This window comes from Equus caballus, chromosome 8, assembly GCF_041296265.1.
Source record: "Equus caballus isolate H_3958 breed thoroughbred chromosome 8, TB-T2T, whole genome shotgun sequence".
In the NCBI taxonomy this organism is placed as follows: Eukaryota; Metazoa; Chordata; class Mammalia; order Perissodactyla; family Equidae; genus Equus; species Equus caballus.
Window position 1 is genome coordinate 84,619,029 of NC_091691.1, and position 27,371 is coordinate 84,646,399.

The window sequence follows — 27,371 nt, forward strand, 5'->3', positions numbered from 1 at the left end:
CTGAGCTGCTGGCTGCTAGATTTTGGTCCCCATGGAGAAAATCAATCTGAGAGAATGAAACTGATATGTGTGGAAGATGGAAGGGGAGAGAGGCAGAGACAGAGACAGAGATAGAGACAAACAGACAGAGACAGACAAGGAGGGAGAAGGAGAGAGAGAGAGAAAGAAAGGAATCCTGAGTCCTGAGGCTCACTCACGCTGCCCCTCCCCCAGAGGGGCCTTAGACACCAGCAGCTCCTTTGTGCCTAATTGGCTTCAAGTTAGGTTTCTGTCATTCGCAACCCAAAGAATTCTGACAACTCCTGACCACAAGGATTATTTCTAGACTCAATAAGATTATGTAAACTTGTTAAGCTAAAAGCACTATGCAAACATATGACAAAATTATTACTGTTAGGTGGCTTCTGCACCCAGGGACAAGGCAGATAGAGAGACACTTGATCTGGAATATATAGTTCTCAGGATGAAGACATACTCATAAACGCATCAATCCAGAAGAGGACTAAAACAGTCCCAGTGAGCACGTTTGCTAGTGAAGGATGGTCATGAGGATCCTTGAACTGGTCAGGACTGTGTTCCTCATGGTGTGTGAAGCTGCTGATGGAGGCTGAGCCTACTGCCAATGCAAGATATGCATCGCTGAGGAGCTCTCCTGGCGAATCGGAACCTGTTATTATTTATTGACATAGTTTACTAAAGAAGAGAATTTGCTTCAAAGAGAAGGCCTGCAATTAACCACAGAAGTTAATTAAATCTCATGGAAAGAGCATTAATCTTTGCCACATGTGTAAGGGGAAGGAATGGAGTGGTTGCTAAGTATCATTGAAAGCGTAACTAAGAAGAGAAGGAAAGCCAGTATTATTATTGAGAACTGAGTACAAACTGCAGATAAAGATGTGCTGATGGCCTTCCCTTCCAGAAGGTGGGGAGTAAGCACCTTGAAGTCTAGAAATGTGTGGATGTTAGGGAGACTTATGGAGCCTGCTGGGCTGTCTTTCAACAGTGAAAAACCATCACTGTGACAGACCCAGCTCGCTGTGGGATGAGAGGGGTTCGGGAGCTCCCAGGGAGCCTCAGTTTTGTGGGCCCCACTCTGTTCCCTCCCAGCTGTGGGCAATTGAGGGACAATCTGCCAGGTGGCCTGTGGCCCGCTCCAGGGCTCCCTGGGATCTTATTCAGTTCTCACAAAACCACAACCCCGATGCACTGGCACTTCTGGCAAAAACATATTTTGGCAAATGCAAAACTGCTAATGAAATTAAGTAACATTCCACACAGCATCTGTTCTGTGACCATTTTACCAGCTTCTGAGTAAACTGGCATTTGAGAGTAACCTCAGGCAGCAACCTACGATGCTTCTCACCCCCCAGCTCCAGAGAGCATCTCTGGGGAGCAAGAGTTGGGAGGTAAGTCAGGAAGAATGTTTACGGCCCATTTCCTTTTGTTACTGAGGCCAGTGCCTCCTTTCTATTCCCACTGCAGTTATGCATCGCTTAATGATGGAGGTACCTTCAGAGAAATGTGTCGTTAGGTGATTTTGTTGCTGTGCAAACATCATAGAGTGAACTTACATAAACCTAGATGGTATAGCCGACTACACACCTAGGCTGTATGGCACTAAACTTCTGGGACCTCTGTTGTATATGGTTGTGGTCCGTCCTGGACAGAAATTTCATTATGCGGTGCATGACTGTGTTTCCATCCAAGTCTACCTATACAATTGTAAGAATGTTCTGTATTGGTTAAGACTTTATTAGTAGCCAGTGACAGAAACCTAGTTTTACCCAATTTAAACCAAAAGGGAACTTTATTATAAAGATACCAGGGGTCTCATGGAACCTGGGTCAGGAATGAGGTCATGCCTAGGACCTCTGGAGCATGGAACTCAAACGTGGTCAGGACTCACTCTCCATCTCTCATCTCTGTCCACCCTGTGCATCCAGTCAGGTTCTCCCTGTCCTCTTTCTACAAATATGTTGTCTCTTCTTCTCTGGTTCATGGAAGAAAAATGACTGTGGGAAGCCCCAGGCACTGAGGGAAAGACTCCCAAATCCCAGAATGCTGAAGAAAGACTATGCCAGCTGTGTCAGGTGCCACCCTTGCACTGGACCATAAAGGCCATGATGGATAGGTGCTGTGTTTGGCCCAGTGTGGTTGGCACCTATGCTAGGACCTGTGGCTGCACTCAGGATCCTATTGGAACACGGGGGCTGCTCTTGCACATGGATAGCCAACCTGCTGCTGGCTCTTCCCTACCTCTCCTGCCTGTCTCAATCCCATCTTCATAGTTGGCCCCAAAGCTGAGGGCTTGCTTGCACCACAACTCTCTCTTCCACCACGTGGGACACTGGACTATGTCTATACTGCCCTGTACTGTCTGAAGTGGGTCTGAATACCCCAAAGCTGTCCAGCTTCAGAGAGTAGACGTGAATTCAGATTCTAAATCTTCCCAGATTTAGATGGCATGGCTGGCTTCTCATCATTCATAACATTATAAATGTCTAAAATTACCTTAATTATTTATTTGTTTACTTATTGTCTCTCTCCCTAATAGAATAAAATGTAACGCAAGCAAGAACCTTATCTGTTTTGTGCACTGTTGAATTCCCAGATCCTAGAACAATGCAGGTAGTAAGGGTTCGATAAATACGTAAGTTTTAATGAGTTTCTTTAAGAACAGCAAACCCTTAATTTTAAACTTAGAATTCCCTTTTCACAGGATCATGTTATCCAGTCATAGAATTGTCATGTGTATTATTAACAGCTTTGCCCCATCTCTCCACGTCCTGCATTTTAATCTCTTCCTTTGTATCCCAAGATTCTGTCCTTGCCCCAGCACAGACAGCCAAAGATGAGTTACCTGCTTCGGGGAATAAAGGGTCACTTCAGAGTCTGAGACTACAGTGGTGAATTCTTGACTTCTAAGGTCAAAGGTACAATTCAGATGTAAAACCAAAAAGATATGAATGGGATCGCTATCTAGCATAACCAATTTTTCTTTGAACGCCCTTCAAAACACTAAATTAGGGTATAGAGAGGAAAGTTAGAGGAGAATCAGTAGAGATAACAAGAGTGGTCGTTGCATCCAGCCCCTTCCACCTGGGTCCTGAAGGTGGAGCAAGGTATAAAGACACATGCTGTTTTTCAGACTGATAATCCCAGAGCAGAGGGGCATCATCTGGACCTCTGAGTGTGTTACCTGTGTCCTCTGAGCCACAATGGTGTAGGATAATAGAATAGAGGTGGGTGGAGGGTTTTAAGGCCAAGTGACGCTGAGTGACGGTGCCAAAACTCACTCGGGAGTCAGAAACACTCAGGAATTACCCAAGAAAGGACCAAACGAGAGAGGACTGGTAGACCCAAAGAAGCTTTGGGCTTGAGGTTATACATGTGAGTATGAAGACCGAAGGTTATGACAGGACCTCAGGCACTTCAATGGGGGCACTAAGGACAGAAACCCATGACTCAGCAGTGGAGGAGGTCATGTCTGAGGACCAGAAAGACAGACTACATTTCCAAGGATGCTAGAACAGAAGTGAGACAGATCAAAAGGGAGAATCAGATGCAAATAACAGCCTCTCAAAGTCAGGGTACACCACCCTTAACTCAGTAGCCATCTGAGGAGGAAAGGGAGGGGGTAGGAGAGAGTTTTTAAATAATCTCAAATTGACCCAGTTTTAAAACTCAAAGCGACTATATTAAGTTCCTGCAAACCAGGCAGAGGGGGCTTTAATATAAATTTTCTAAGTTACTGGAGCATATAGTTATATTTTTGCTCCCCAGAAGCCATGATTGTGAAATTTATACTTGCCACAAGACATTAGATGCCACAATTTTGTTTCTACAGATGAAGAAATTGAGGCCCAAGGAGAAAGATGGATGGTTCAAGGTGACACTGCTACATGTGAGCACAGCCAGGAAGACAACTAGATCTCTGAGTCTTGTTCAGGGTACCCAGTACTACATGGGGCTGCCTTCCTATGTCTATAAACTCCTTCAGAAAGTGTTGAGCCTCATCCATGTAGCAAATGTAAGAAAATGGCTCCCTACCTTTTTAAAAATAGAGCATTCAGTTAAACTGAGAAGTCAAATTTAAAAGCTCTTGACTACCTCACGACAGTCAGGTAGCATGGGACATAAATCAAAATGAGCATCTTTTTAAAAATTTTATTTGTGTGTGTGTGTGTGTGATGAAGGTTTGCCCTGAGTAACATCCATTGCCAATCCTCCTCTTTTTTTGCTTGAGGAAGATTAGCCCTGAGCTAACATCTGTGCCAGTCTTCCTCTACTTTGTATGTGGGATGCCTCCACAGCATGGCTGATGAGTGGAGTAGGTCCGCATCTGGGATCTGAACCAGTGAACTCTGGGCCGCCGAAGCAGAGAGGGCATAACTGTAACCACTTGGCCATGGGGTCGGCTCCCTCAGAATGAGCATCTTTAGTTAATGAATGTCATCTTCCCTCCTTCCTTCCCTCCTTTCTTCCTTCCTACCTTCCTTAGTTCCTTTGTTCCTTCCTTCCTTTCTTCCTTCTTTCGTTCCTCTCCTTTGTTACTATTCCTGACACTTTTCTTAGCATAAAATTCCTCGTGGTTGGTTGTAACAACTGTAAGGCATAGGGAGGTAGTCAGAAGAGTCAGCTGGGAGAGAAGAGGGTGGCAGTTTGAGAAATGGCTTATTTTGACAAGAGCACTTAGGCAGCAGAGCTGGAGACAGATTGAGGAGGAGGGAAAGGCAGCCCGAATTTCCACCCTCTGCTGATGACATCCCTGGTAACAGCGCAGTTCTTCTGAGGCATATCCTTCCACAGATGCAAAAGACAGCGAAGGCAGAGAACGACTCAGAAAGCTGATGTCTGGCACCGTTAACCAGGTGCTGCTGACTCAGATCTGAGACGATGCGACTCCTTCCTACCCAGCCAGCCAGGCTCCTGTGTTCCTGCTAGGGCTGACCCAATTCCAAGTCATCCATCAGACGTCTTCCTGTTTGTGCTCCATTTGAGAATGAGTCCCACCTCTCTCCATCAAGCAGAAGTAGACCAGGATCCCCGAGATTCTGCAGTGTTCGTGACTTGGGGCTGGCGTTGGTTTCCAACACCATAGTCTGTAGGCAGTGACTTGAACGCAGAAACTAAAACGTTAAAGTCCCACCTGGAACTGTGTTTGAAACCTGGGGGTGGGTTTCAAAGGGCAGAAAAGAACAGAGGAGAGACTGTGTGCTGGCGAGTGAGAGTATGATCTTAGATTTGACAGAGCTGGACTCAAGTTCCGGCTCTGTCATCTCTCAGCTTTGTAATGTTGGGCAAGTTGCTTATCATCTCTGAGACTTATTTTCCATTTTCTGTGAAGTGAGGTTTTTGTAAGCATGAAACTGATAGTAAGAATAAAGAAGCTCTGCCAGCCCTGGTGGTCTGGTCTAGTGGCTAAGATCTGGTGCTCTCACTGCCATGGCGCCAGTTCATCTCCCAGTTGGGAAACCACACCACCCACGTGTTGGTTGTCACACTGTGGTGGCTGCCTGTTGCTGTGATACTGAAAGCTAAGCCATTGGTATTTCAAATACCAGCAGGGTCACCCCTGGTGGACAGGTTTCAGTGGAGCTTCCAGACTACACAGACTAGGAAGAAGGACCTGGCCACCCACTTCTGAAAAAATCAGCAGTGAAAACCCTATGAATAGCAGTGGAGCACTGTCTGATATGGCGCCGGAAGGCGAGAGGATGGCACAGAAAGACCGGGCGGGGTTCCGCTCTGCTGTACACAGGTCACTAGGAGTCAGAATCGACTAGACGGCACTAACAACAAATAAAGAAGCACTTATCTGATACAAAATACACATGCAAAAATGTTAGCTGGGATAGCCTCTGTAGCAATTCCTCACCCCATTCATAAGGGCTACCCTGATGTGCTAAGGGGTTCTAAAGCAGAGTACATACCTTTTATGAAGCCCTACCTAGTTCACCTCTTATACCATTTGACAATCATGTCTGCTCATTTACAGCTTCACCTCGATCTGAGAACTCTGTCTTTTTCACCTCTGCATTCCTAGTGCTCTACAGAGCAAATAAATCAATAAGTAAGAGAGTGAACCAATTGTTGTATGGGAGATTTTGTAAAATTCTATTTCTGATTATCTCACGTGAGGGGAGGAAGGGTGTATGGTTGTCAGCCTGTGTTTAGGGGATTTCAGAAGGAAAATCGATATACTTATTTCTTTATGGAAAAAGGAGAAATAAAGCAATACTATGTTTTGGTTTAAGACATACAATAAATCAGAGACAACTCTATAATGAGGCAGAGGAATGCTTGATTTCTGACACTAGTCAAACTAGATCTTCCCAGGTATTGGCAGTAGGGCTGATAGGAATTAAACCCTGCTCCTTTTCCTAGATCTTTGGAGGAAACAGGCCAATAGGAGCTAAGACTCTGCATTTGATATCACAGCACTGCTGGAGATGGAAAATGAGGAGCTGAGAACAGAGACAGAGAGAGGCTGAGTACCAGTCAAGGGTGGGACTGGAGGTCTGAGGGCTCAGTGGTACCGAGACCTCACTTGACTTTAATGACTTCCTTTGTAAGAACAAGTCAAACAGACAAAACTTGCGGTCCAAGAACATCAAGAGTTGGTCTATGAAGGATCCCCAAGATCACATCTGTCACAGCTACATCATGTGGAGGGAATGTGCGGATGCTGAAGGTATACCCTGTCCTTTGGCCAGGGGTGTGAGGTTGGAAGGATGGCTGGTCAGGTGTCACACCTTCTGCTTTTCCTCTATCAAATGGCCTCTTTCCCTGTTTTTAGGGCCAACTGTTAAGGAAGTGCAATTTCAACAGTGTTGAGCATAATTTTTGATAAGTGGTTGTCTTCTGCTCTACTTTTCTAGAGAATTTTGGGGCTGTTCAATATCCTTTCAATAGAAGCTTTATGATTGTTCAATCTTAAAGAAGAGCTGCCAGCTGTGGTAGAAATTTGACCTAGATGCATTCTGAATCCCTTTGAAGTATTTGGTGTTATGATTCTAAATGGAGCAATTGGCCAATAACTGGGCCATTCAGGCTCCAAAATCACCCATGGCTGAAATACACAGATTATTTTGTTTGAAAAGTGGGACTCTTGCAAGAGTGTTACACCAAGAATTGCCTAAGTTCTCCACTCACTTTGAGTTGACAAGATTTAAATGTCTGACCATTATTTTAAATGTAATTGCTTAAAGCCTAGTCCAACAATTTAAGTTTTTTTGCCCTCTCTAGGTTTAGCTAATTGAATGACACTGAAGAAACATTTCTCTGCAATGCCCCCAGGGATGAGATGTTGCTTCTGGTTTACTATCTTGGTAAGGAGGGGGTGTTTTATGGGGTTCCACTTAGCTCTTCCTACCATAATGGCTCTTACTTATGGATCAGAGAGAGAACATGGGGATTCTGAGAGTGACAAGTGTATCTATGCCAAATATGCATCCAAGAACTAAGGAAATAACCACAAGTGAATCCGTACACCAACTGGTCCCACTGTGAGTCAGACTTGGGCTAATCTCAATCTACTACTTGACCACTATTAGCTCCTACTTGGACTTGCGGGCACGGTCACAATTTTGTGTCTAGGAATTAAAGTCAATTCAGAGACAGTGTCTAGTAATCCCCTAAAGATCTGGGTAGTTCCTTTTCTCAGTGTACAGTCACTCCTGTAAATGGCCACAGGTCCCACTGGGAAGGTTTAGAGAAAGAGTTAAGGTGCATACTACCGAGTGTGGAGAAGTTCTCTGAGAGGTGACAGACTGGAGCTGGCAAGAAGGAAACTGCCTACTATGATGCTGATGAGACTCCCTGGGGAGCCACCTCCTTGAGCACTACTTGCACTTGCTAGGGAGCTATCTTTTGCGGTGCCAGGGAGACTTGCTAGGAGTCTCACATGTCAGTGGAACTAGGAAGAGGTGCCCCTTCCTCTTGCAGTGTTTCTCCAGCACCGGCTAATGACAAAGCTTAATAAAGCTCAACATTATTCCCTCTGACAATGGAGAAACGTCTGCAAGGTCCAGCTCCAGTATCACACAGCAGGGTAAAGAAGGGTGGATTTGGAGCTGAGAGGCAAGAAACTGACAAGGCTATTTATTGATTGGACCAGTTTTTTTTTTTTATAATTGAGCACCTACTATCTGCCAGGCACTGCACTTGCTGCCGGGTATGCAGAATATAAGAGATTCTATCTCTACCCTAGAGAATTACACAGTTCTACAGAGAGACAGAGACTATATGAGAATGACTTTAAGAAAGAGGGTGCCTAATGTACAGTAAGTGCAATAGGAGAAGGGGAGTCTGGGTGTATGAGGAAAAAGTCTTCCCCAAATAGGTAGAGTGAGACCTTTTTCTTCCAGGATGTGGAGGAGTCTTCTAGACAGATTACTAGGACAAAGACCAGGTATTAAAAACATGCAATCCAGCTGACAAAAAGGCATGAAGGTGTGACAACATGGGTGTTCAGGGCATTATGAGGAATTCAATAATGCTATACTGCAAATTTCAAGAGGAGGAAAGGTTCGAGGTGAGGCTAGTGTCCTTCCATAGGTGTGTGTTTAGGGCTGCTCTCTGTCATGCAAGGGACTAGAATAAAGTCCGGAAAGGCACGTGGTATGGGTTAAGATGCAGGCTTTCCTGGGAAGGGGAAAACCCACAAAGCCAAGGTCATCAAGCAGAGATGCACATGTCTCCCCAGTCTTCCCTTTTGCCCCGCGGAGAAGTGAGTGTGCTAGGATGTCTGATGAACATGGTGTGGGTGCTGCTCCAGTGGATGGAACCTTTGCCCATCTGGGTCTTTTTTCTTATGGATCAAGTGGGAGAAAGTGTTCTTATCAGTAGGAGAATATGTAGGCTGTTCGACACCTGGCTGGCTTTGTGGAGCCACCTATGTACAAGAATTGTTTGGGAAACTCACCTGCCCTGGACCCTGAGAAATTTGGGGTGGTGGGATACTTAGTCCTGCTGCCAGAAGGGGGAAGGTTCTGGTCATGTAGGAAGCTAGGCTTGGGTGCTACCCTCTAGCAGGGAGAAGGGGGAGCCCCTGGGTCTCAGCCAGCCCCTTCCATAGTCCATAGAAGGCATGAAGGCAACTCATCGTGGACCTTCAATCTCATTTGTGGACAAGGTTGTCCCTTGAATGTCAGAAAAGCATGCAAAGGCCAAGCAATAAAGAATTTTATGTGTCATATTGAGAGGTTTAGATTTTAACCTATTAGGCCATGGGGAACCACTGAACAATTTTGAGCAGTGACTTGCTCAACATGGTCAAACCTGCAAGTTAAAAAGAACAGTCCAGCAGCATGTGGAGGTTAGACTGGAGGGGTGTGGGACTAGAGGTAGAGAAATGGCTAAAGCTGAAGGGAAAAGAGGAGGAGGCATTGAGCCAGGGCAGTGGCAGGGTATGCAGAGGAAAAGACAAAGAGATGCTTGGAAGGTAGAATTGACAGGCTTTCTGGTTAACAGTTGGATGTGGGGTGAGAAGTATGCGGGATGGCAGCAGGGATCAAGGATGACTACGAGATTTGGAATCTGGGTAGACAGAGGTGCCATCAATCTAGATAAGGAATACAGGAAGGAGAGCAGGAGAGCAGGCTGAAGAGTGAGATAGGAAGACAAGGATGAGTTCTGTTCTGGAAATGCTAAGTTTGAAGTCTTTGGGACATCCATGTAGTAGTGTCCATAGGCAGCTGCGTTTACGGGTTTGGGGCTCTAGAGGAAGCCCCTGACTGGAATACAGATTGAGAGTTTCCAGAATATAGGTGGAGGCTGAAGCTTATGGTAGGGAGGATGTTATACACGAGTGCCAGCATCAGACACAGACAGATGAGCTCCCAAAATAACAGCGCCAAATTTTTGGCTGCTGGAATGATGGCAGCCCTAGACCGAAGTCAAGAGAATCAACTCAGTGCATCTTAGGAAAGAGCTTGGAATTCTCTAGAGTTAATAAGAAGGAGTACTTTCTTTGGGAATGTCACCACCAGTGACAGGAAACAAAGAGAACACTCTAGTTCTCTTAAGTTACTTATTTCTGTGGATTAAGGAAAGAAATTAGTAACAATAACTCCTCCTACTGCCTCTGAGAGTCTATTATGAGCCAGGTGGGTGCTCTGCATATATCACCTCACTTGAATCTCACGACATCCCTGTAAGGCAGCTATCGTCAGCCCCATTTCATAGATGAGATACTAACATTCAGAGAGATCAATTCACTTGTCTGAAATGACCACACTTAGTAAATGGCAGAGCTTAGACCACTGTGGCCTAAGCATGAAGTAAAAAAATATTGTCCCTGAAATACTTTATGTGATGTCCCAGTGGAGAAAACACCAGCCCGTGGACCTGGCATCAAGACCGAGCTGTGCCCAGTTTGGCAGTGTGACCTTGGGCAGACCACTTACCCTCTCTGAGAGCGGAAGTGCTCAGAGAATGGCTCAAGGGAGCATAGGGAGGGGCCAGCACCTAAAGCCACAGCAGGATCAAGTAAAGGAAGGGGCATTTGGCCAAACCAGGAAGTGAGAAAAAGCCTGGACGGGGCAGTGCACTTAGCCCAGAGCCAGCCCGCTCTGTCAGGAAATTCGGGTTAACAGAAAAGACTGCCCCAAAGAACAGCCTCCTGTGTGTCACCGTGGTGAGTGGGGACACCTCCCTGCCCCCCAGCACCAGTGCAGGGCTGGGTAGAGTGGATACCTTAATAAACAATACCCCGCCCAGTGTGGCCCCGCCAGCCTTGGTTGTCACGGTGCTGGACACAGGGCAGTTCAGGGCCTGCTCTCCTCTGCTTTGGCCTCTGAGCCAGCACTGCCCTCCATCTGAGCACGGCTAGCCTGTCTCTATTTTGTTTAGTCATCAGTGGTCTCACCGCCCTTCGCATCCTATTTTCAGATAGTCATCGCAGCAAGTGGTTTCATAGCTTTCCAAAGGCCAAATAGAACAGTTTAGCAGTTAAAGGACCTGCTGAATGTTAAAATGCAAGCTTACCTCCCACTTGTCTAGTCAGGAGAGCGCCAGGGGCATACGAGTGACACCAGAACTAGCCGTATCCATCATTAGAGCATCTGTAATGAATGCAGAGAGATGCTAAGACTCAGCCACGAACCGGAATGGTGTTGGTCATTGTGCTGCTCACTGGTAGTAATAATAATGATAATAATAATAATCATTATGCTTATAAACGCTGACATTTACAGAGTTCTATGTACTACCCTCTGTTCTAAGTGCTTTACTTCTAAGAATGACTCTTCATAACAGCACGCCTGTGAGGTTGTTGTAATCATTATCATGTCTCCAGTTTACAGGAGAGGAAGTTGAGGGACAGAAAGGTGAGCTAACTTGCCCAAGGCCACACAGCTAGTAAGTTTTAGAACCTGGCTTGCACCCAAGGCTGTCTTACACCAGAGCCTAGGCTCCTAACCACTTTGCCAAATTCTAATTCCAGCACACAGATGCATGAAAACATATTTTCAAAACACCGGGTACCTCTGAATGTGAGCTGCTTTGGAAATAGGGCCTTTCTTTGCAGATGTAATCAATTTAAGATAGAATCAAGGAGTATGGTGGGTCCTAAATCCAATATGACTGCTATCCCTATAAGAGGACAAGAGACAGACACAGAGGGAAGATGACGTGAAGAGGGAGGCAGAGATAGGAGTGATGCTGCCATAAGCCAAGGAATGGCTGGGGTTACTAGAAGCTCGAAGAGGCAAGGAAGGCTCCTCCCCTAGAGGCTTCGGAGGGAGCACAGCCCTGCCCACACCTTGATTTTGGACTTTCAGCCTCCAGAACTGTGATAAAACAAATTTCTGTTGTTTTTAAGCCACCCAGCTTGTGGCTTTTGGTTATCGCAGCCCAGGGAAAAGGATACACTAAATATCAGTAACATATACAGAGCGGGGAAGGCAGCTCAGTGGGCCCTGTGCTACAATGGCTCTGTGCAGGCCAATGCAGTTTACACCATTTCTAGGGACAAGCCCCCTAAACGGCATATGCGTGTATAACACTTATAAAATTTACAGTTTACAAAGCATTCACACATGTCCTGTCTGTGATTGTTACAACTAACAGGTCAGATACTAGCGATATAGGGTTTTTTTTCAAATTAAGTAGACAGTTTTTTTAGAGCAGTTTTAGATTTACAGTAAAACTGAGTGGAAGGTACAGAGGTTTCCCGTATACCCCTGCCCTCACACATGTACAGCCTCCCCATTATCAACATCACTCACCAGAGTGGTACATCTGTTATAACTGATGAACCTACGTTGACGCATCATTATCACCCAGAGTCCACAGTTTACATTACGGTTCACTCTTGGTGTTGTACATTCTATGGGTTTAGACAAATGTGTAATGACATGTATCCACCATTATAGCATCCAACAGAACAGTTTCACTGCCCTAAGAATCCTCTGTGCTCTGCCTATTCACCCCTCCCCACTCACTCCTGGCAACCACTGATCTTTTTACTGTCTCCATAGTTTTGCCTTTTTCAGAATGACATATAGTTGGAATTATATAACATGTAGTCTTTTCAAATTGGCTTCTTTCGCTTGGGAATAAGCGTTTAATGTTCCTTCATATCTTTTCACGGCTTGATACCCCTTGTTTTTTTTTTTTTTAGTGCTGAATAGTATTCCATTGTCTGGATGTACCACAGTTTATTTATCCATTCACCTACTGAAGGACATCTTGGTTGCTTCCAAGTGTTGGCAATTATGAACAAAGCTGCTATAAACATCATGTGCAGGGTGCACAGACATAAGTTTTCAACTCCTTTGGGTAAACACCAAGGAGCATGATTGCTGGATCTGATGGGAAGAGTATGCTGAGTTTTGTTAAAAAACTACCAAACTGTCTTCCATAGTGGCTGTAATCAGTATGGTTTTTAGTTTACAGATGAGGAAAATGGTTCCAGGAAGTTAATCAACTAGTCTGAGATTGGACAGTACTTGGGGATTTGCACCCAATGTCTCTGCACTGCTCCTTACCCAGTGCTCAGCCTAAGCAGGAACATGGAGGCAAAGTCCAAATGATGTGGCATGAGGATCTTGGGCTGGTAAAACCTGGGTCTCGGGTTTGTTGGTCACAGTGATGTGAATTCTTACTCTTCTCCCACAAACCTGCTCCACCCATAGCTCTCCTCATCTCAAATGAGGGCAAGTCTGTCTTTCTAACTCCTCAGGCTAAAAACCCTGGAGTCAGCTTTAACTTCCTTTCTTCTCTCATACCCTAATCCTGAGGGCTCTGCCTTCAAAATATATCCAGAATCTGAACACATCTAAACACCCTCACCGCTACCACCTTAGTTCAAGCAACTGTTAGTGCTAGTTTTACCTGTCATTATATCTTCCTGATGGGCTGATGAGAACTGCATCTTCCACTTACAATTTTATACAGCTGGTGTTTGGAAGCATATTACACAGACTAGCTTCTGCTCCATACATGTCAAACCTTGTTTCTCCACCATTACCCACACACCTCCAAGGCCAGGTGCAGTAGGACACTCTCATATCAGGATACCACCTCGAGTGCAAATTCCTGCCATGATGTCAGGTGAGTTGGCACAGTGGGTGACAGTATTTCCAGAAGCCGTTCCTACACCAGGATGGCAGGAAATGACCATGAACCCCATAAATATATCCACTAAACCCAAACTAAATGTATCTCCAACTCAACTTCTTAGCTGGACCCTCAAAATGCTCCTTATCCCTCTCCATGAAAGAAGTATGATGGAGGGGAAGTTGGAATGCAAAGAAACAGGACTCAACCAATAGTAATTCAAATATCTTGCTTTTTAAAATTTCACAAAACCATATGACCATTTTTCTCCAACGCCTTGGAAGGGGCCTTTGCAAATGAAGGATTCCAAAGCTTATCTTTCATTAGCTTCATAGTGAGTCAGCTTCTGGGATATCTTAAATTGCAACCTTCTGCCTTCTCCCAGAGCGGCTTATCGCTCTTATCTCCTTTTCTTATTTCCATAGCACCACCACCCTCTAGGTACTGAATAATTTCTTATTTATCATATATCCCCTTGCTAGAATGTAAGCTTCATGAGGGCAGGGATCTTTGCTTGTTTTGTTTGCTGAAGTTTCTCAAGTGCGTAGAACAAGCCCAGATGCATAGTAGGTGCTCCAAAAAGACTCGTGAATAAGTGAATGAAATAAATACTGCATAAATGAGTGAATGAATGACCTAAAGATAATCCTTGATCACGACGGCAGTAGTCCAGAATTTGGAGATTGTAAAATTTGAGTTCTATTCCAGAATCTGCCACTTAACCTTGGCCGTGTCATTTAACCTTTCTGGGCCTCTGTTTGTTCGTGTATAAAATTAGATGGTTATTTATTCATTCAATTAATATCCGTTGCGACACAACCATGGTCAAGAGGATACAAACATGCTTCCTTGCAGAGCGCGGAACTCGGTGGCTTCAAAACTCCCGCCTCTTCCAAGCCCTGCCCACCCGCCCTGCCCATCTTTAGGCTCCTCCCCGAGTCAGAGCAGCCCGCCACCAGTGTAGAAGCCCCGCCTTCTCTCGGCGCAGTCATCCAATGGCCAAGATACACGGCTAGGTGAAAGTGAGGAAGCTTTAGGTGTCCTCTCGGCGCCTGACCAGAGTCGTAAGGAATTCAGTTCCCCTTGGGTAGTCACTTCCCCTAGTTGCCCGTGCGATATTTAGGATCACACCCTCCCCCAAGTTCGCTCGCAAGGGTTGGACCAGGCTCCCGAGGCCCGTCGCTGCCCTCCCAGGAGTCCTGGGTCTTCACTGGACAAGGCTCTCGCCCCTTGGCATTCTGGGAGTGATAGTTTTTTTTCCCTTCCAGTTCCTCCCACGTACACTGGTGGCCAAGACTCGAAGGACTACAATTCCCAGACGCTGGAGCGAGTCGCTGGTCGCGCGGTCCGCAAGGACGCGGGCCTGGTGAGCCCGAGCCGGGCTGGTGCTCCGTAGCTGTCTGTGACACTCCGAGCCCGCGGGCCTCCTCGGCCCCCAGAGACCCCGCCATGGTGCGCGCGGGCGCCGTGGGGACGCATCTCCCCGCGTCCGGCTTGGACATCTTCGGGGACCTGAGGAAAATGAACAAGCGCCAGGTAACGGAGGCCCGCGTTGGGGCGCGCCCGAGGGTCGGGACCGGCTGCGACTGCGGGGAGTCGGAGTTTCCCGGGGAGGGCTCCGGCAAGAACGGCGTCCAGCGAAGTTAAATACATTTAACGTGGATGCCAGCACTCCTCCCCTCCTATTGATTCAGTGGTCTTGGATGGAGACCAGGTATACTGTGTTCCAAAGACTCCCCAGGTGATTGCCGTGTGCAGCCAAGACTGAGAACCAATTGTACAGAGCAGTGGTTCTCAAACTGTGGTCCCCAGAACAGCAGCTTCTTGTTTGAAATGTAAATCCTCAGGTCCGCCAGGAAGTTCTAGGGCACGCTGAAGTTTGAGAACCACTGCTGTCAGGGCCGGTCTACACTCTCTGAAGTCCGAACCCTATGAATCCGCCTGGCACATCCCTATTGAGACTTCCTGACAGTGTTCAGCCCCATTTCTCCAGGCCTTGTGCATTTTTAAAAATGTATTTGCTGCATCTTAAACTATATCTAAACTGTGTTTAAAACTGCGTTTAAACTGTATTCATTCTTCAAGAAGAGCTCATAACCCTGCATTATGTCTCAGTGAAAATTAAATTTGGGTGTTTGAGGGAAACGATGTTGTCCACAGCCGTGTGATCTGAGTCCTGGTTCCAAGCTCACTTCAAAAGGATGTTCTGGAAAGCTAGTAGGGTAAGCTGGTAGGTAGTTAAGATGGCATCTCGATTATCTAATCACACTTGTTCTGAAATACCACCAAAACTGTAATAAAGGGACTTGAAAAGTCATCAGTTACTCCAAGATAGGAAGCCTGAGAAAGGAAATAAGATCCATCAAATCCTAGAAGCTAGAAAACAGATGGAAGTGTGGCAGCTGACAGCTGGAGCCAGCAGTGGGGGAAACTGAGGAATAAGTCTGCACTATTTATGCTGCAGACTCCTCGCAGACTCCTAACAGACTCCAGAATTGGCAGTACCAAGTATCTCCAGAACTGGGGGCGAAGGGGAGGCGGGGCTAAAATAAATTAGATTGGGTGAAAAACTGAGAAGCAGATCCCCTGCTGTCCTCCCCAACTCCACTCAGAGGTCTTCCCCTCCCAGGGAGAGGTCTGGAGGGTAATTCCCTGGAGGGGTAAACGGAAGGTCCTGGAGTGAGGGCTGCCAGGCCTCCTGGAGGATGTGGATACTCTCCTGCGAGGAACAGCATGCACACCGAGGATGGAAAGACACAAGCGAAGGGTTGGGATCCTGAAAAAGGAGTCCTGCCTGTAGGGAGCACGCATGCCGGAAGAGCAGGCAGGTGCGGTCAGGGGGAGGCGATGACTGAACTAGAGATATGGGCGCGGGCAGTTTCAGTTCCAGGGATGATGCTGAGAGTTGCAGAAGGTCGTTGGAGGTGAGAAGGTCCAGGAATTGAGATGCCAGAGTTATAGGTGGGCCATCCACATGGCTCTTCAGATCACCCAGGGCCACTGCAGGAGTTGTGAGAAGATTGAGGCAGGTACTGAAACGGAGCCACCAGGCAGGACTGTAAGGGTGGATGCTGACATTTTGAGTCATACTAGGCACAGTGGCTTTTGCTCCTACAGCCTCTTGGAGGATGGTGGACATCTGGGCTAACAGTTCACCCACAGACCGACAGGCTGTTGTGACGTGGGCAGGTGTTGCTTTCCTCTTAGTCCCCAGGGGTTGGCAGGTGTGTCAGGCAGCTGTCAGCAAGGAGCACCCTTGTGCTTCAGCATGTGAGGTACAGGGAAGGCCGAGGACAAGTCCTGTGGGTCTTAACTCAGTGGGCTAAGGTGTGTGTTGGGGGTTGGCTTAGAGTTGGATATTGACTCAGGTGGCCTTCCCACTGGGGTTCTTAACCAAAGATTTGTTGTTCATCTTTTAAAACATTTACTGAAAATTTAAGCGTCCAGGTGTTTAAAGTTTTTGTTCACTTTTCAAATGTAATTTCAGATGCAGCGTGGCCTCGTTGCTGAGTACTGTAGGACTCAGAAGCCTCATTTGGGGCCGCTTTGGGCATGGGGCTGAGGACGGGTTCTAGGGGAGCCCCACTGTGTGTGCCCGGCTCTCAGGTGGGCCCCGCACTCTACACCAGAGCAGGAGGCCTAGTGGTAGGACTTGAGCAGTGGGACCACTCAGGGTTGAAGGTTCTGGAAAATCCCAGAGAGGTAAGTAGAGTTTATCGAGGTTTTCACAAAGCAGGTCCCACAAATCGCTCTGGTTTTTTTCTCCTTTTCTTTCATTGAAGGAGAGACGATATGTGGAAGGCTCATTCCATGGACAAACGTTGAAATCCTACCTAATTTTGCAGTTTGTGAGAGTGAGTTTCATGTCCTAAAATCACAGCTTTGCTTTGTTTGTTTTTTAAGAAGCACACCTCCAGCTTAGGGTTCGTGAGTATTCTGCCGTTGGTTTTCACTCTGGGTTTTGCCTTTTTCGTTCCAGCTCTACTACCAGGTTCTAAACTTTGCCATGATCGTGTCTTCGGCACTCATGATCTGGAAAGGCTTGATCGTCCTCACTGGCAGCGAGAGCCCCATCGTGGTGGTGCTGAGGTGGGTCTTGCAGCCTGTCCCCCTGCTGCCCGTGACCGAGGAGCAGGGTTGCCTTGAGTGAAAGGCTGCGTGACAGCCAAGACTCAGAGCTTTCATTGATAAAGTATTAGAGTCTTCATTATTGATAGTTGTTTTGAGAGTATTTCACTTTCTTTGGCATCTGTTGAAAAATCTTATCTTTTCCAACAGACATTTTAGAGCTTTTATCATGTCGATGCTAATGCTCCAGTGCGATATATTTGCTTTTGTATTTTATTATTTTAATCCACATAAAATGACAATTTAATAATGTGGTATTAGTGCATTATTTGTGTCCAAATTGGTTTTTAAACATAAGTAATTTAAAACCGTTACTTGGTTTTCTTTGTACCAAATAGGCAGGGAGTATGTATCTCCAGTGCCTAGCAGAGTGTCTAGTATTTTTTCAAGCTGCTTCTGTAATACTCTTTTTTTTTTTTGAGGAAGATTAGCCCTGAGCTAACTACTGCCAATCCTCCTCTTTCTGCTGAAAGCGGAAGACTGGCCCTGAGCTAACATCGTGCCCATCTTCCTCTACTTTCTATGTGGGACGCCTACCACAGCATGGCGTGCCAAGTGGTGCCATGTCCGCACCCGGGATCTGAATTGGCGAACCCCGGGCTGCCCAGAAGCGGAACGTGCGAACTTAACTGCTGCGCCACCAGGCCGGCCCTGTAATACTCTTGTATTAGTATTCTTTCTACTCTCTTCTTGAGACTGTTACTCTTATAAAGCACAGCCTGTTTACTTTAGAAAAGTTAATACTTTTGTTAACTTGATGTAGCCATGAAGTCATCCAAGGGGAAAAACTTAATCAATTTGAAATTATATAAATAATTTAAGCTGAGTAAATTAAAATTACATGTTTGGGAGCCCTTAGGTGCTTCAGGATTCTTTCTGTCCGATGTGTCCTAGATCGTTGAGTCTTCTTGTGGGTGCGAGTGGAGCCCCTTTGTTTTGCAGGTGGAGCAGTGGGCTGGGGCAGGGTCACAGCTGGCCAGGGCAGGAGCCAAGGCCGGCATGCAGGGTGCTTGGTTCCCAAGCCGGTGCTCTTTCCCTCTACTAGGGCCCGCTGCCACATCATGGGGCTTTAGCCATGCCCCTGGCTTCACCAGGCCACTCTCTTGTGGCTGGCCAACAGGCCCACTTGTAGAGATACGGTGTTTCCAGAAATTTAGGAGCCTTAGGAGAGCATAGATCACAGATGGAGCTCAGGGGACCTCTGATTCGCTGAGTTTCACGCTGTGCTCCAGGAGTGCCCAGGGGTCCAGGTGGATAGGTTAGGAGGGAGAGGGGACCAAGCTCCTGGATTCTAGATACCTTAGCCTTGCTTCACTTATGACAGCTCCACTTTTATGTGTTGTATGTGGTTATCCTTCCTGGTAAGATTGCATCTGAGGGAAGGATTTTAAGGCTGTTTTAAAAAAAGAGGAAATTAATACCCTCAGATTTAGATGGGCCCTCTCACTCAACAGATAAGGAACCTGAGGCCCAGCGAGGCCAAGTCACTTGCATCTCACAGTTAACTTTTGGCAGAGCCAAAACTAGATCCGAGACATTCTGGCTCTCCTTAAATCACACAGACAGTCTTGCACACCAAAATTGGTGTGAAATTGCAGTATCTAGGGACTTTTTTTTAAAACATCCTTTACAATTCTAAAGCACTTTGGTTTGTCAACATAAACTGTTGACATCACGAGAGATGTGTGACCTTGGGGGAATCCCCGGCCCATGAGGAGAGAAGTGTACTTTGATATTAGTGAAACATTTCAAAGAACCGCTTTCCTTGTGGGACGTGATAATGACTCTTGATGCCAGACTGCAGTGACTCTCCTGCCTCTGAGGCTTGTCCCGAGGTCTTTCTAGCTGCAATTCTTAGTTGTTGTCATGGACTAAGATGGTTTTCTAGAGACAGCTTCCTATTGTCTGTCTTCAGGAATTTTGTTGAAAGAGTAAAGATGAAGCAATAGATGAAGAAAACGTCTTAAGAATTGTAGCCGTTAATTACTCTTGAGAAGGAAACAAAACCCTGAAGCAATCATGTTTTATTTTCAGAAAACAAAATAAACTTCCACGTTGGGGGACAAAAAAAACCCTAACTTTTTTCCCCCCAGATGTTTTCTCTCTCTTTCCCTCTTAGTCATGTATGTTGCTAGCCCTCTCTACCTTTTTTATTCAGATTTCCTATTTTTGAATGCTGGATCTATTACCATACTTGGTGTCACTGATTCCACTTAAAAATAAACACATCAGCAGGTACTTAGTGACCAGCCAGTCTCTGTGCACTTCTCCTTGCTGCATTCCGAGCGTGTGATAAGTTTAAGGGGTGTCAGAGCTGGGAGGTATAGGGGGGCCAACTTCTTGAGCTGTTCCCATTGTGAACTCAACATTTTCCTTTAAAGCTCCCCATTTCTTCACTAGTCTGGTTCTTTCTCCCCTTTCCTGCCCTCAACACATTTGCTTATTGTTGGTTACACGACTCCTGCAGTCATATTTCTAGGTCTTATTTGCTCGTGCATTAAAACAAAGCATGACTGTATGTAAAATGAATTCTATTTTGATTATTTCAGCTTCCACTAGATTATAATTTACTTTGAATCCATCAAAGATTTTTGGCATGGGTTTAAACTGGTATTATGTGGGATTATTTATTCACCTCCTCATCAAAACAGTCAACATTTGTGGGGCCTGCCCCCTGGCTGAGTGGTTGGGTTCGCGTGCTCCGCTTTGGCAGCCCAGGGTTCCCCTCTTTAAAGTCCTGGGTGCGGACATGGCACCACTCATCAGGCCATGTTGGGGCGGCATCCCACATGCCACAACTAGAAGGACCTACAACTAAAAAAATACACAACTGTGTACTGGGGGCTTTGGGGAGAAAAGGAAAAAAAAATTAGCAAACAACAACAACAACAACAAAAACAGTCAACGTTTGTTAGAATTGGGCTTTTTGTAGAATATGATCGAAAGGATGACGTGCAGGAATCAAAAGACTTGGGTTTGAGTTTTGTCCCAAGCCTCCGTGTGACTTTGGGATCGATCATCCTCCTAAGTGTGGTCTTTGTTTGTTTCTCATTCCTGGCACGAGTGTGTTCATGTCTTGGGTGCTGGGGATACACCATAACACCTAAGAATTGCCCTAGAGTATTAACCAGCTTTCAGAGTCTGCAATTCTGAATGAAAAGAGTAACGTATGTGAGATGTAGGACTTTTTTTAAGGCTAGAAATTAGCGGCTTTTACTCCAAAGAATCCACATTATTCTTGATTCTTTTTTCTCCCTAATACAAAATGCAGAGGGGCCTGCTAGTGCCCTTTTCATACTTACATCTAAGAAGAGACCTTTTCCTTTCCCACTTAGTGTCATCACCTTGAGCGTCAGGAGGAAACCAGCGTGGCCTCTTTTATAACTCATAGACCTACTTGACTATTGATGAAAGTTGAAACTCTAACTGATGTGTTCATTATATTCTTTATGAATTGAAATATTCACCTGGTGAACCCAGGGTAATTTAGATGTGATTTTGTGTTTCTTTCTAGTGGCAGTATGGAGCCGGCCTTTCACAGGGGCGACCTTCTGTTCCTAACGAATTTCCGGGAAGACCCTATAAGAGCTGGAGAAATCGTCGTTTTTAAAGTCGAAGGACGAGACATTCCAATAGTTCACAGAGTAATCAAAGTTCATGAAAAGTAAAGAGGCTTTACTTCTTTTTGGTGGTGTTTTGTAAATTTTTGGTAGACAGTTTTAATAGTTGAGTAAAAAGTAGCGAAAGCCTGGATTATGTTCCTGGTTCTGCCATTTACTAATTGGGGGTCTTCGGATCTGCTTCTTGACTCAGTCTGTAGGACGCGAATGATGATACTTTACCCTCAGTAACTCACACTGTGACGGTTAACGGAACTGACGTTTACTAAAGCACTTGAAAAACTTGAATTGCTGCACAATGTGAGGGGGAATGTAGTGTAGCATAGTATTAATTATTTGAAGGAGTCTCGAAGAAAATCAGGTCCCATTATAACTGGATTATTTTGATATGAGAATTGTTTTCTGAAAGGCAGAAAGCTACCTGTTTCTCTATGTCACTTTGGACCAAGTGGCATTCTCAGAGGTAAAATTAGCCCTGGATGGATAAAATTCCTTTCCCCAGCTCATCCCACAGTTCGGTCCTTGCATATCCTGTGTTAATTCTTGCCCCACAGAAGGCCTTGCCTCTCCCTTAAATGCCAGGGTAACTTATTAAGACACTTTTTGGGAACCAGAGACAATCACTTCTAGCTCAAATATATTAAGTTCCTGTTAGAGAATACAGTCACATGATTAGCAAAAATGTCACGTTTTATATGCTTGATTATTCGTTTACCTTTATGCAGCTCAGCGTAGCATTTTTACCTGCATGAGTTAGGGAATTAAAGTTAGATATGTATATTTATGTTTTTTAAATAATGGAACATTTCTCATCCCGTGTGTGTGTGTGTGTGCACCATAATTATTTGTACATTTCCCATTCCATTCACTGCTTCCAGGTGTTCCCCAAAGATGTTGATACTTAAGATATTCCCTTCATTTTATCCTAAACATTAGAACGACTCTGTCAGTTTGTATTAATACCCTGGTACTGCACTAATGTTACTTGATGTCTGCTTGTTAACTTATTTTTTTTTTTAAGATTTTATTTTTCCTTTTTCTCCCAAAGCCCCCCGGTACGTAGTTATGTATTTTTAGTTGTGGGTCCTTCTAGTTATGGCATGTGGGATGCTGCCTCAGCATGGCCTGATGAGCTGTGCCATGTCCATGCCCAGGATTCGAGCTGGCAAAACCCCGGGCCCCCGAAGCAGAGTGCACAAACTTACCCACTTGGCCACGGGGCCGGCCCCTGCTTGTTAACTTACTGATGGAGAAATATGCTCAGTTGTAATGTGACAATACTCTCACTTGATTTAAAAATAATTCCTAAAGATGAGAAATTGTTCAAAGTTGAGGAAATAATGATTGTCTGCAATTTGCATCAATTGTGAGAGACTGCCCGGATTTGTATCCTATTGATTTCCTTGAACGATAGCTACAAATCAGCTTGCTCCTTTTGGTGTGGTTTCAAATCTTTGTGGGCTTTTAATATTTTATCAAATTATAATAATGCATTTTTTCCATTTGCATCATTGAAAGAAGACCCTGTTTATAGCTCTGTAATGCTACAATGTTGTGTTTCTAGTGTCTAGGCCGGCCAGCTCTGGTGGTCTAAGATTCGGTGCTTTCACTGCTGCGTCCTGGGTTCGTTTCCCCATCGGGGAACCATACCACAGTCTGTCAGTTGTCATACTGTGGCAGTTGCATGTTGCTGTGATGCTGAAAGCTGTGCCACTGGTGTTTCAAATACCAGCAGGGTCACCCATGGCAGACAGGTTTCAGTGGAGCTTCCAGACTAAGACAGGCTAAGAAGAAGGACCTGGCCACCCACTTCCAAAAAAATTGGCCACGAAAACCCTATGAGTAGCTGTGGAGCATTGTCTAAGATAGCACGGGAAAGTGAGAGGATGGTGAAAAAAGACTGGGCAGGGTTCCCTCTGCTGTACACAGGGGCGCTAGGAGTCAGAATTGGCGATGTCACTGATAACAAAGTGGAGTCTACAATTAGCAGACTGGATTTTACTCCACTTTGCTCAGTGGTGAAGGAAATAATGCATTAACACTGTCTATTTTGGCAAGGAAAACTAAGTTTGAGGAGATGTAAGAGCACGCTTGCATTTGAATTACTTTGTGCTCCGTTCTGTGTGATCTGGGACCAAGTTCATATCTCGAGTAAAGAGGACTATAATCCATGTTAATAAGTTGGTCCATGGGGACTAAGAATGAAATAGTTGCTGGAAGCTAAGTGTTGCCTTACTGAGCCCTTGTGCTTCGCCAAGCTTTTTGGTTGTCAGGGTAACTTGAATTTGTTGTTTTTATCTTTTTTAAGATGAGCACCTGAGCTAACATCTGTTGCCAATCTTCCTTTTTTTTTCCTTCTTCCCAAAGCCCCCCCAGTACATAGTTGTGTATTCTAGTTGCAGGTCCTTCTGGTTGTGCCATGTAGGATGCCGCCTCAGTGTGCCCTGATGAGTGGTGCTAGGTCTACACCCAGGATCCGAACTGGTAAAGCCCTGGGCTCCCAAAGCAGAGCATGCTAACTTAGCCACTTGGCTACTGGGCCGGCCTCTTAGAGTTTAAATCTTCAAAATTGTCACTAGATTTGTGCTTTAGTTGAATGGTTATCTGTAAGCAATCATCTTAGACCAAGAAACATCAAGTTATCTTTGACTGCTTTTCTAAATGCCCATATCTGACTGTAAAGTGTTGGGTAAACTTATATTTTTCTAATGATGCTTCTGCTGAAAATGATTTTTGAGAGGACGTTGTTTTGCTTTCCAGAGATAATGGAGACATCAAATTTCTGACTAAAGGAGATAATAATGAAGTCGATGATAGAGGCTTGTACAAAGAAGGCCAGAACTGGCTGGAAAAGAAGGACGTGGTGGGAAGAGCCAGAGGGTGAGGATTAACTTTTAAGTTATACGGAACAGTCAGAAACCACAAAAATGTTTAGAAGCAAACAAACTAAATGTATAGGCTAATAGAATCGTTCATTACAAATATTATATGTCAGGAGACTTATAAGTAGTTCTAGTTTATAGTGTGGTGACTAAGTAAAACTCAGCGCTCATAAGGACCTAAAATCTAAAACTGAATGCAAGTTTATTATCTATGTCGTGGGTGGAACTCTATTTTTGAAATAAATCCTCACCTAGAGATTCGTGATTTGTGGATTTGACTTAATTATAAGAAGTCCTCCCAGAGATAACCACTGTGTAACACTTTCCTAGCTGTTCCCTGTGCCTATGCAGGTGTGTGCGCATAGATGACATAATTTTGCATAGAAGAATTTGATTTTTTTTACCCAACAGGAAGTTGGAAATAGTTTTCTCTGTCAGACCTCCATCTCTGTCTTCTCAATGGCTCCATGCTGTTCCCCTGAGCAGCGTAACTTGTTTAACCAGTCAGACCTCTTTTGCTGGACATTTAGATTATTTCCTGTTTTTCACTACTAAAAACAGCCCTAAGATAAATATTTTAATATTCATCTTTGCATAATTGTCCCAGCAATGAGTTCTGCTTCTGACTGACACAGCAGAGAGTATAACCTCTTATTTAAAAGCAAAAAAACAGGTGATGCTTGCCCTCTCTTGGTGACTGTTTTTATGTTGAAGCCTTGTTAGAAATGTCTTTTTTTATCTTATCTAAATCCCACCAGCTGTGAGGCTGGAGCACACTACTTACCATTTTCTGAGATTCAGCTTGGTTCATCAGATGTGGTGTAAAAAGGCCTCTCTCTGTGCCTTTCCTCCTCTGCTCACCTTTTAACTGTTTTTACTTTGTTGTGTTTCCACTTGCACATCTGTGGGGAGATGAGAGACTTCCAGCTGCTCAGGGCTGTATCTTTAGACACTCTGGTGATAAGCTTTATTTAAGCAAGAGATCCAAGCTGCTGATTTAAATAAGAGTGGAGCGTATGGAGGGTGTGTTACCATGTTTCCCATTAGGGCGATGATTGAGACCTGGGACAGACTGATTACATATTTACATTAATTTTATCAGCATAATCATCAGCCAGCTTCTGCTCTGAACCTTCTCTCTCTGGGATCATAATCACGTTTGGGTGTAAGTTATGGGAGTCACGTTTGTATTCACTGCCCAATAAACTTGTGTGTTACATCTGAAAAGCACTGTGAAATGAAAATGATGATGATTCTTTCAGTTACAGACTAATTATTCCTGTGCTTTAAAAGCTTTCTCTAACAGCGGTTTTTATATAGACTGTCTGAATCTTACTTCTCTGCTAAAAAAATTTAAAACTAGATTTGTGAAAGTTGCCCACTCCGTTTGTACAAGTGGCTCAAAGAATTATTTCAATTCTGTTATGGTGAATGCAGCAGGTGAAGACAGGTGACCTTCTAGCTCAAATCGTGTCTCCTTAGAAAATTGTCCTGGCTGCTGGCTCTGATGCTTCTTCCTAAAAAAACCTTCTGAGATAGGAGGGGATATTGTCCTTCCTGCCCCCATGAGTTGTGTTCCTAAGGAAGATTTGTTTCTTCAGCCTGATATAGTGTTTTCAAATGTTGCTATCATCTTATTACAATTTGTGTATTTCTCGTTTTTTATCTCACAATTTAGGTTTTTACCATATGTTGGTATGGTCACCATAATAATGAATGACTATCCAAAATTCAAGGTAGGAATTTATGTGTGTGTCTGTATTTAAAAAAATATATTGGAGCTTTTGCATGTACAACTGTAAAGATGCAGTCTGTTTAAAATGTTTTGCTAGTTATTTTTCCTGCAGAGTATTTGTAGTTAACTGCAAATTTACATAATCATTTAAATTATTGACACAAATTAATTATTTAAAATAGCTACTTTCGCCTTGTACGTTTATAGTGTGTGTGTTCTAAAATGGCACCTATATATTTGTTGCTTTTTATTCTGGAAATCTGTAAACATACCAAAAAAGTAGTCCAGTAGACCCAGTAATACTTGCCTCCCAACTTCAGTAAAAGTGATACCTATGTATATTTTTTAATCACTTGAAAACAATAGGAAACCTATGCAGGAATGAGTAGTGCGTTAGTTGTGTTTGTTGGGTTTCTGATCTTAGTCCATCAATGTCTTTTTGGGTTTCTAACAATGTCTTTTTTGGGGTTCTAATGTGGCATTGAACATCTCCTTTGGAGAACAAGGCGTGGGGAAGAGGCCATCTTTTGATTCTGTCCTCAGTCCAGTATTGAACAGACTTCATCTGGATACATTTATAGACCAAATTTATTTGTCAACCTCTCGGTAATTTCCCGCTGTGTTTTCTTCACAGTATGCTCTTTTGGCTGTAATGGGTGCGTATGTGTTACTAAAACGTGAATCCTAAAATGAGAAGCAGTTCCTGGGACGAGATGGAAATGAATTCTGTTGAAAAAGAGAAAAACTAATATATTTGAGCTGTTCCACTTTATGTATAAAAGGAAACAATGTGGAGACCTCTTTGTGTTGTCCAAATAAATGATTCATCAGTAAAGCTTATTGTCTTTTGTCCGCTCTGATTTGAATCTCCCCCATCTACCTGCCGCTCCTGGTAGTCCTTCTTAACTGAGCGTGAGGCCTGGGCCACTGCAGGAACCTGGCAGGCCGTGTCTGGGCCTGGCCTGATCGTGGGGACAACACGTAGTCCACATGGTATAGTTGTAATGTCTTAGCTTCAAAAATAAAATTCTTTGCATAACATAATGGCATTTCCAGGGGGAGCAACAGGCCCTTAAAAGGAGATGGTTTCTGATTTATTAAAGTATAATCTGATGCATAACAAAGCCTAAAACCTTTGAAGAAGGAAAGGTGTCATCTGCTTTGTTTTTGTGGCGGGTTGTATCTTACAAAAGTTGGGTAATTATTTGAAACGTGTTTAATAAGGTATAAGAATAGTTGCATACGCCTTTGAAAAACTGCAAAAAGGACAGGAGGGTAGAAGGGGCCTGTCTCTTTCCTCCATCTCCCTTTTCCATTTCTCAGGGAGGTCCGTTATTTTAGTTTCATTTTGTTATATTTGCACCATATGTCGTCCTGCATATGAAATAATGCTTCATTAAACTATCTATCAGGCGCTGGTACCCCAGCCGCTGTTGGGTGCTG

At 44.6% G+C, this 27,371-nt stretch overlaps 1 protein-coding gene across 2 annotated transcripts; it reads left to right on the top strand.

The window, feature by feature from the left end:
• The first annotated feature begins 14,499 nt into the window (after positions 1–14,499).
• Positions 14,500–26,763, top strand: SEC11C (SEC11 homolog C, signal peptidase complex subunit). Of its 2 annotated transcripts, XM_001489285.7 has the most exons (7): positions 14,500–14,627; positions 14,832–15,099; positions 17,543–17,652; positions 21,206–21,355; positions 24,072–24,191; positions 25,872–25,929; positions 26,563–26,763. In XM_001489285.7, the coding sequence occupies exons 2-7, from the start codon at positions 15,013–15,015 to the stop codon at positions 26,614–26,616; spliced, it is 579 nt and encodes a 192-aa protein (XP_001489335.2). In that variant the 5' UTR covers positions 14,500–14,627; positions 14,832–15,012; the 3' UTR covers positions 26,617–26,763. The 2 variants fall into 2 exon arrangements, with proteins under 2 accessions (XP_001489335.2, XP_023503667.1); XM_023647899.2 differs by lacking the exon at positions 21,206–21,355 and having other exon boundaries at positions 14,548–14,627.
• Positions 26,764–27,371: the final 608 nt, after the last annotated feature.

Bases quoted from the DNA above. Each gene is read 5' to 3' on its own strand.
- SEC11C (XM_001489285.7), top strand. From the start codon at position 15,013: ATGGTGCGCGCGGGCGCCGTGGGGACGCATCTCCCCGCGTCCGGCTTG. The intron at 24,192-25,871 runs GTGAGGATTAAC...CTCACAATTTAG, and splicing joins GTGGTGGGAAGAGCCAGAGG to GTTTTTACCATATGTTGGTA. The intron at 25,930-26,562 runs GTAGGAATTTAT...TTTTCTTCACAG, and splicing joins ATGACTATCCAAAATTCAAG to TATGCTCTTTTGGCTGTAAT.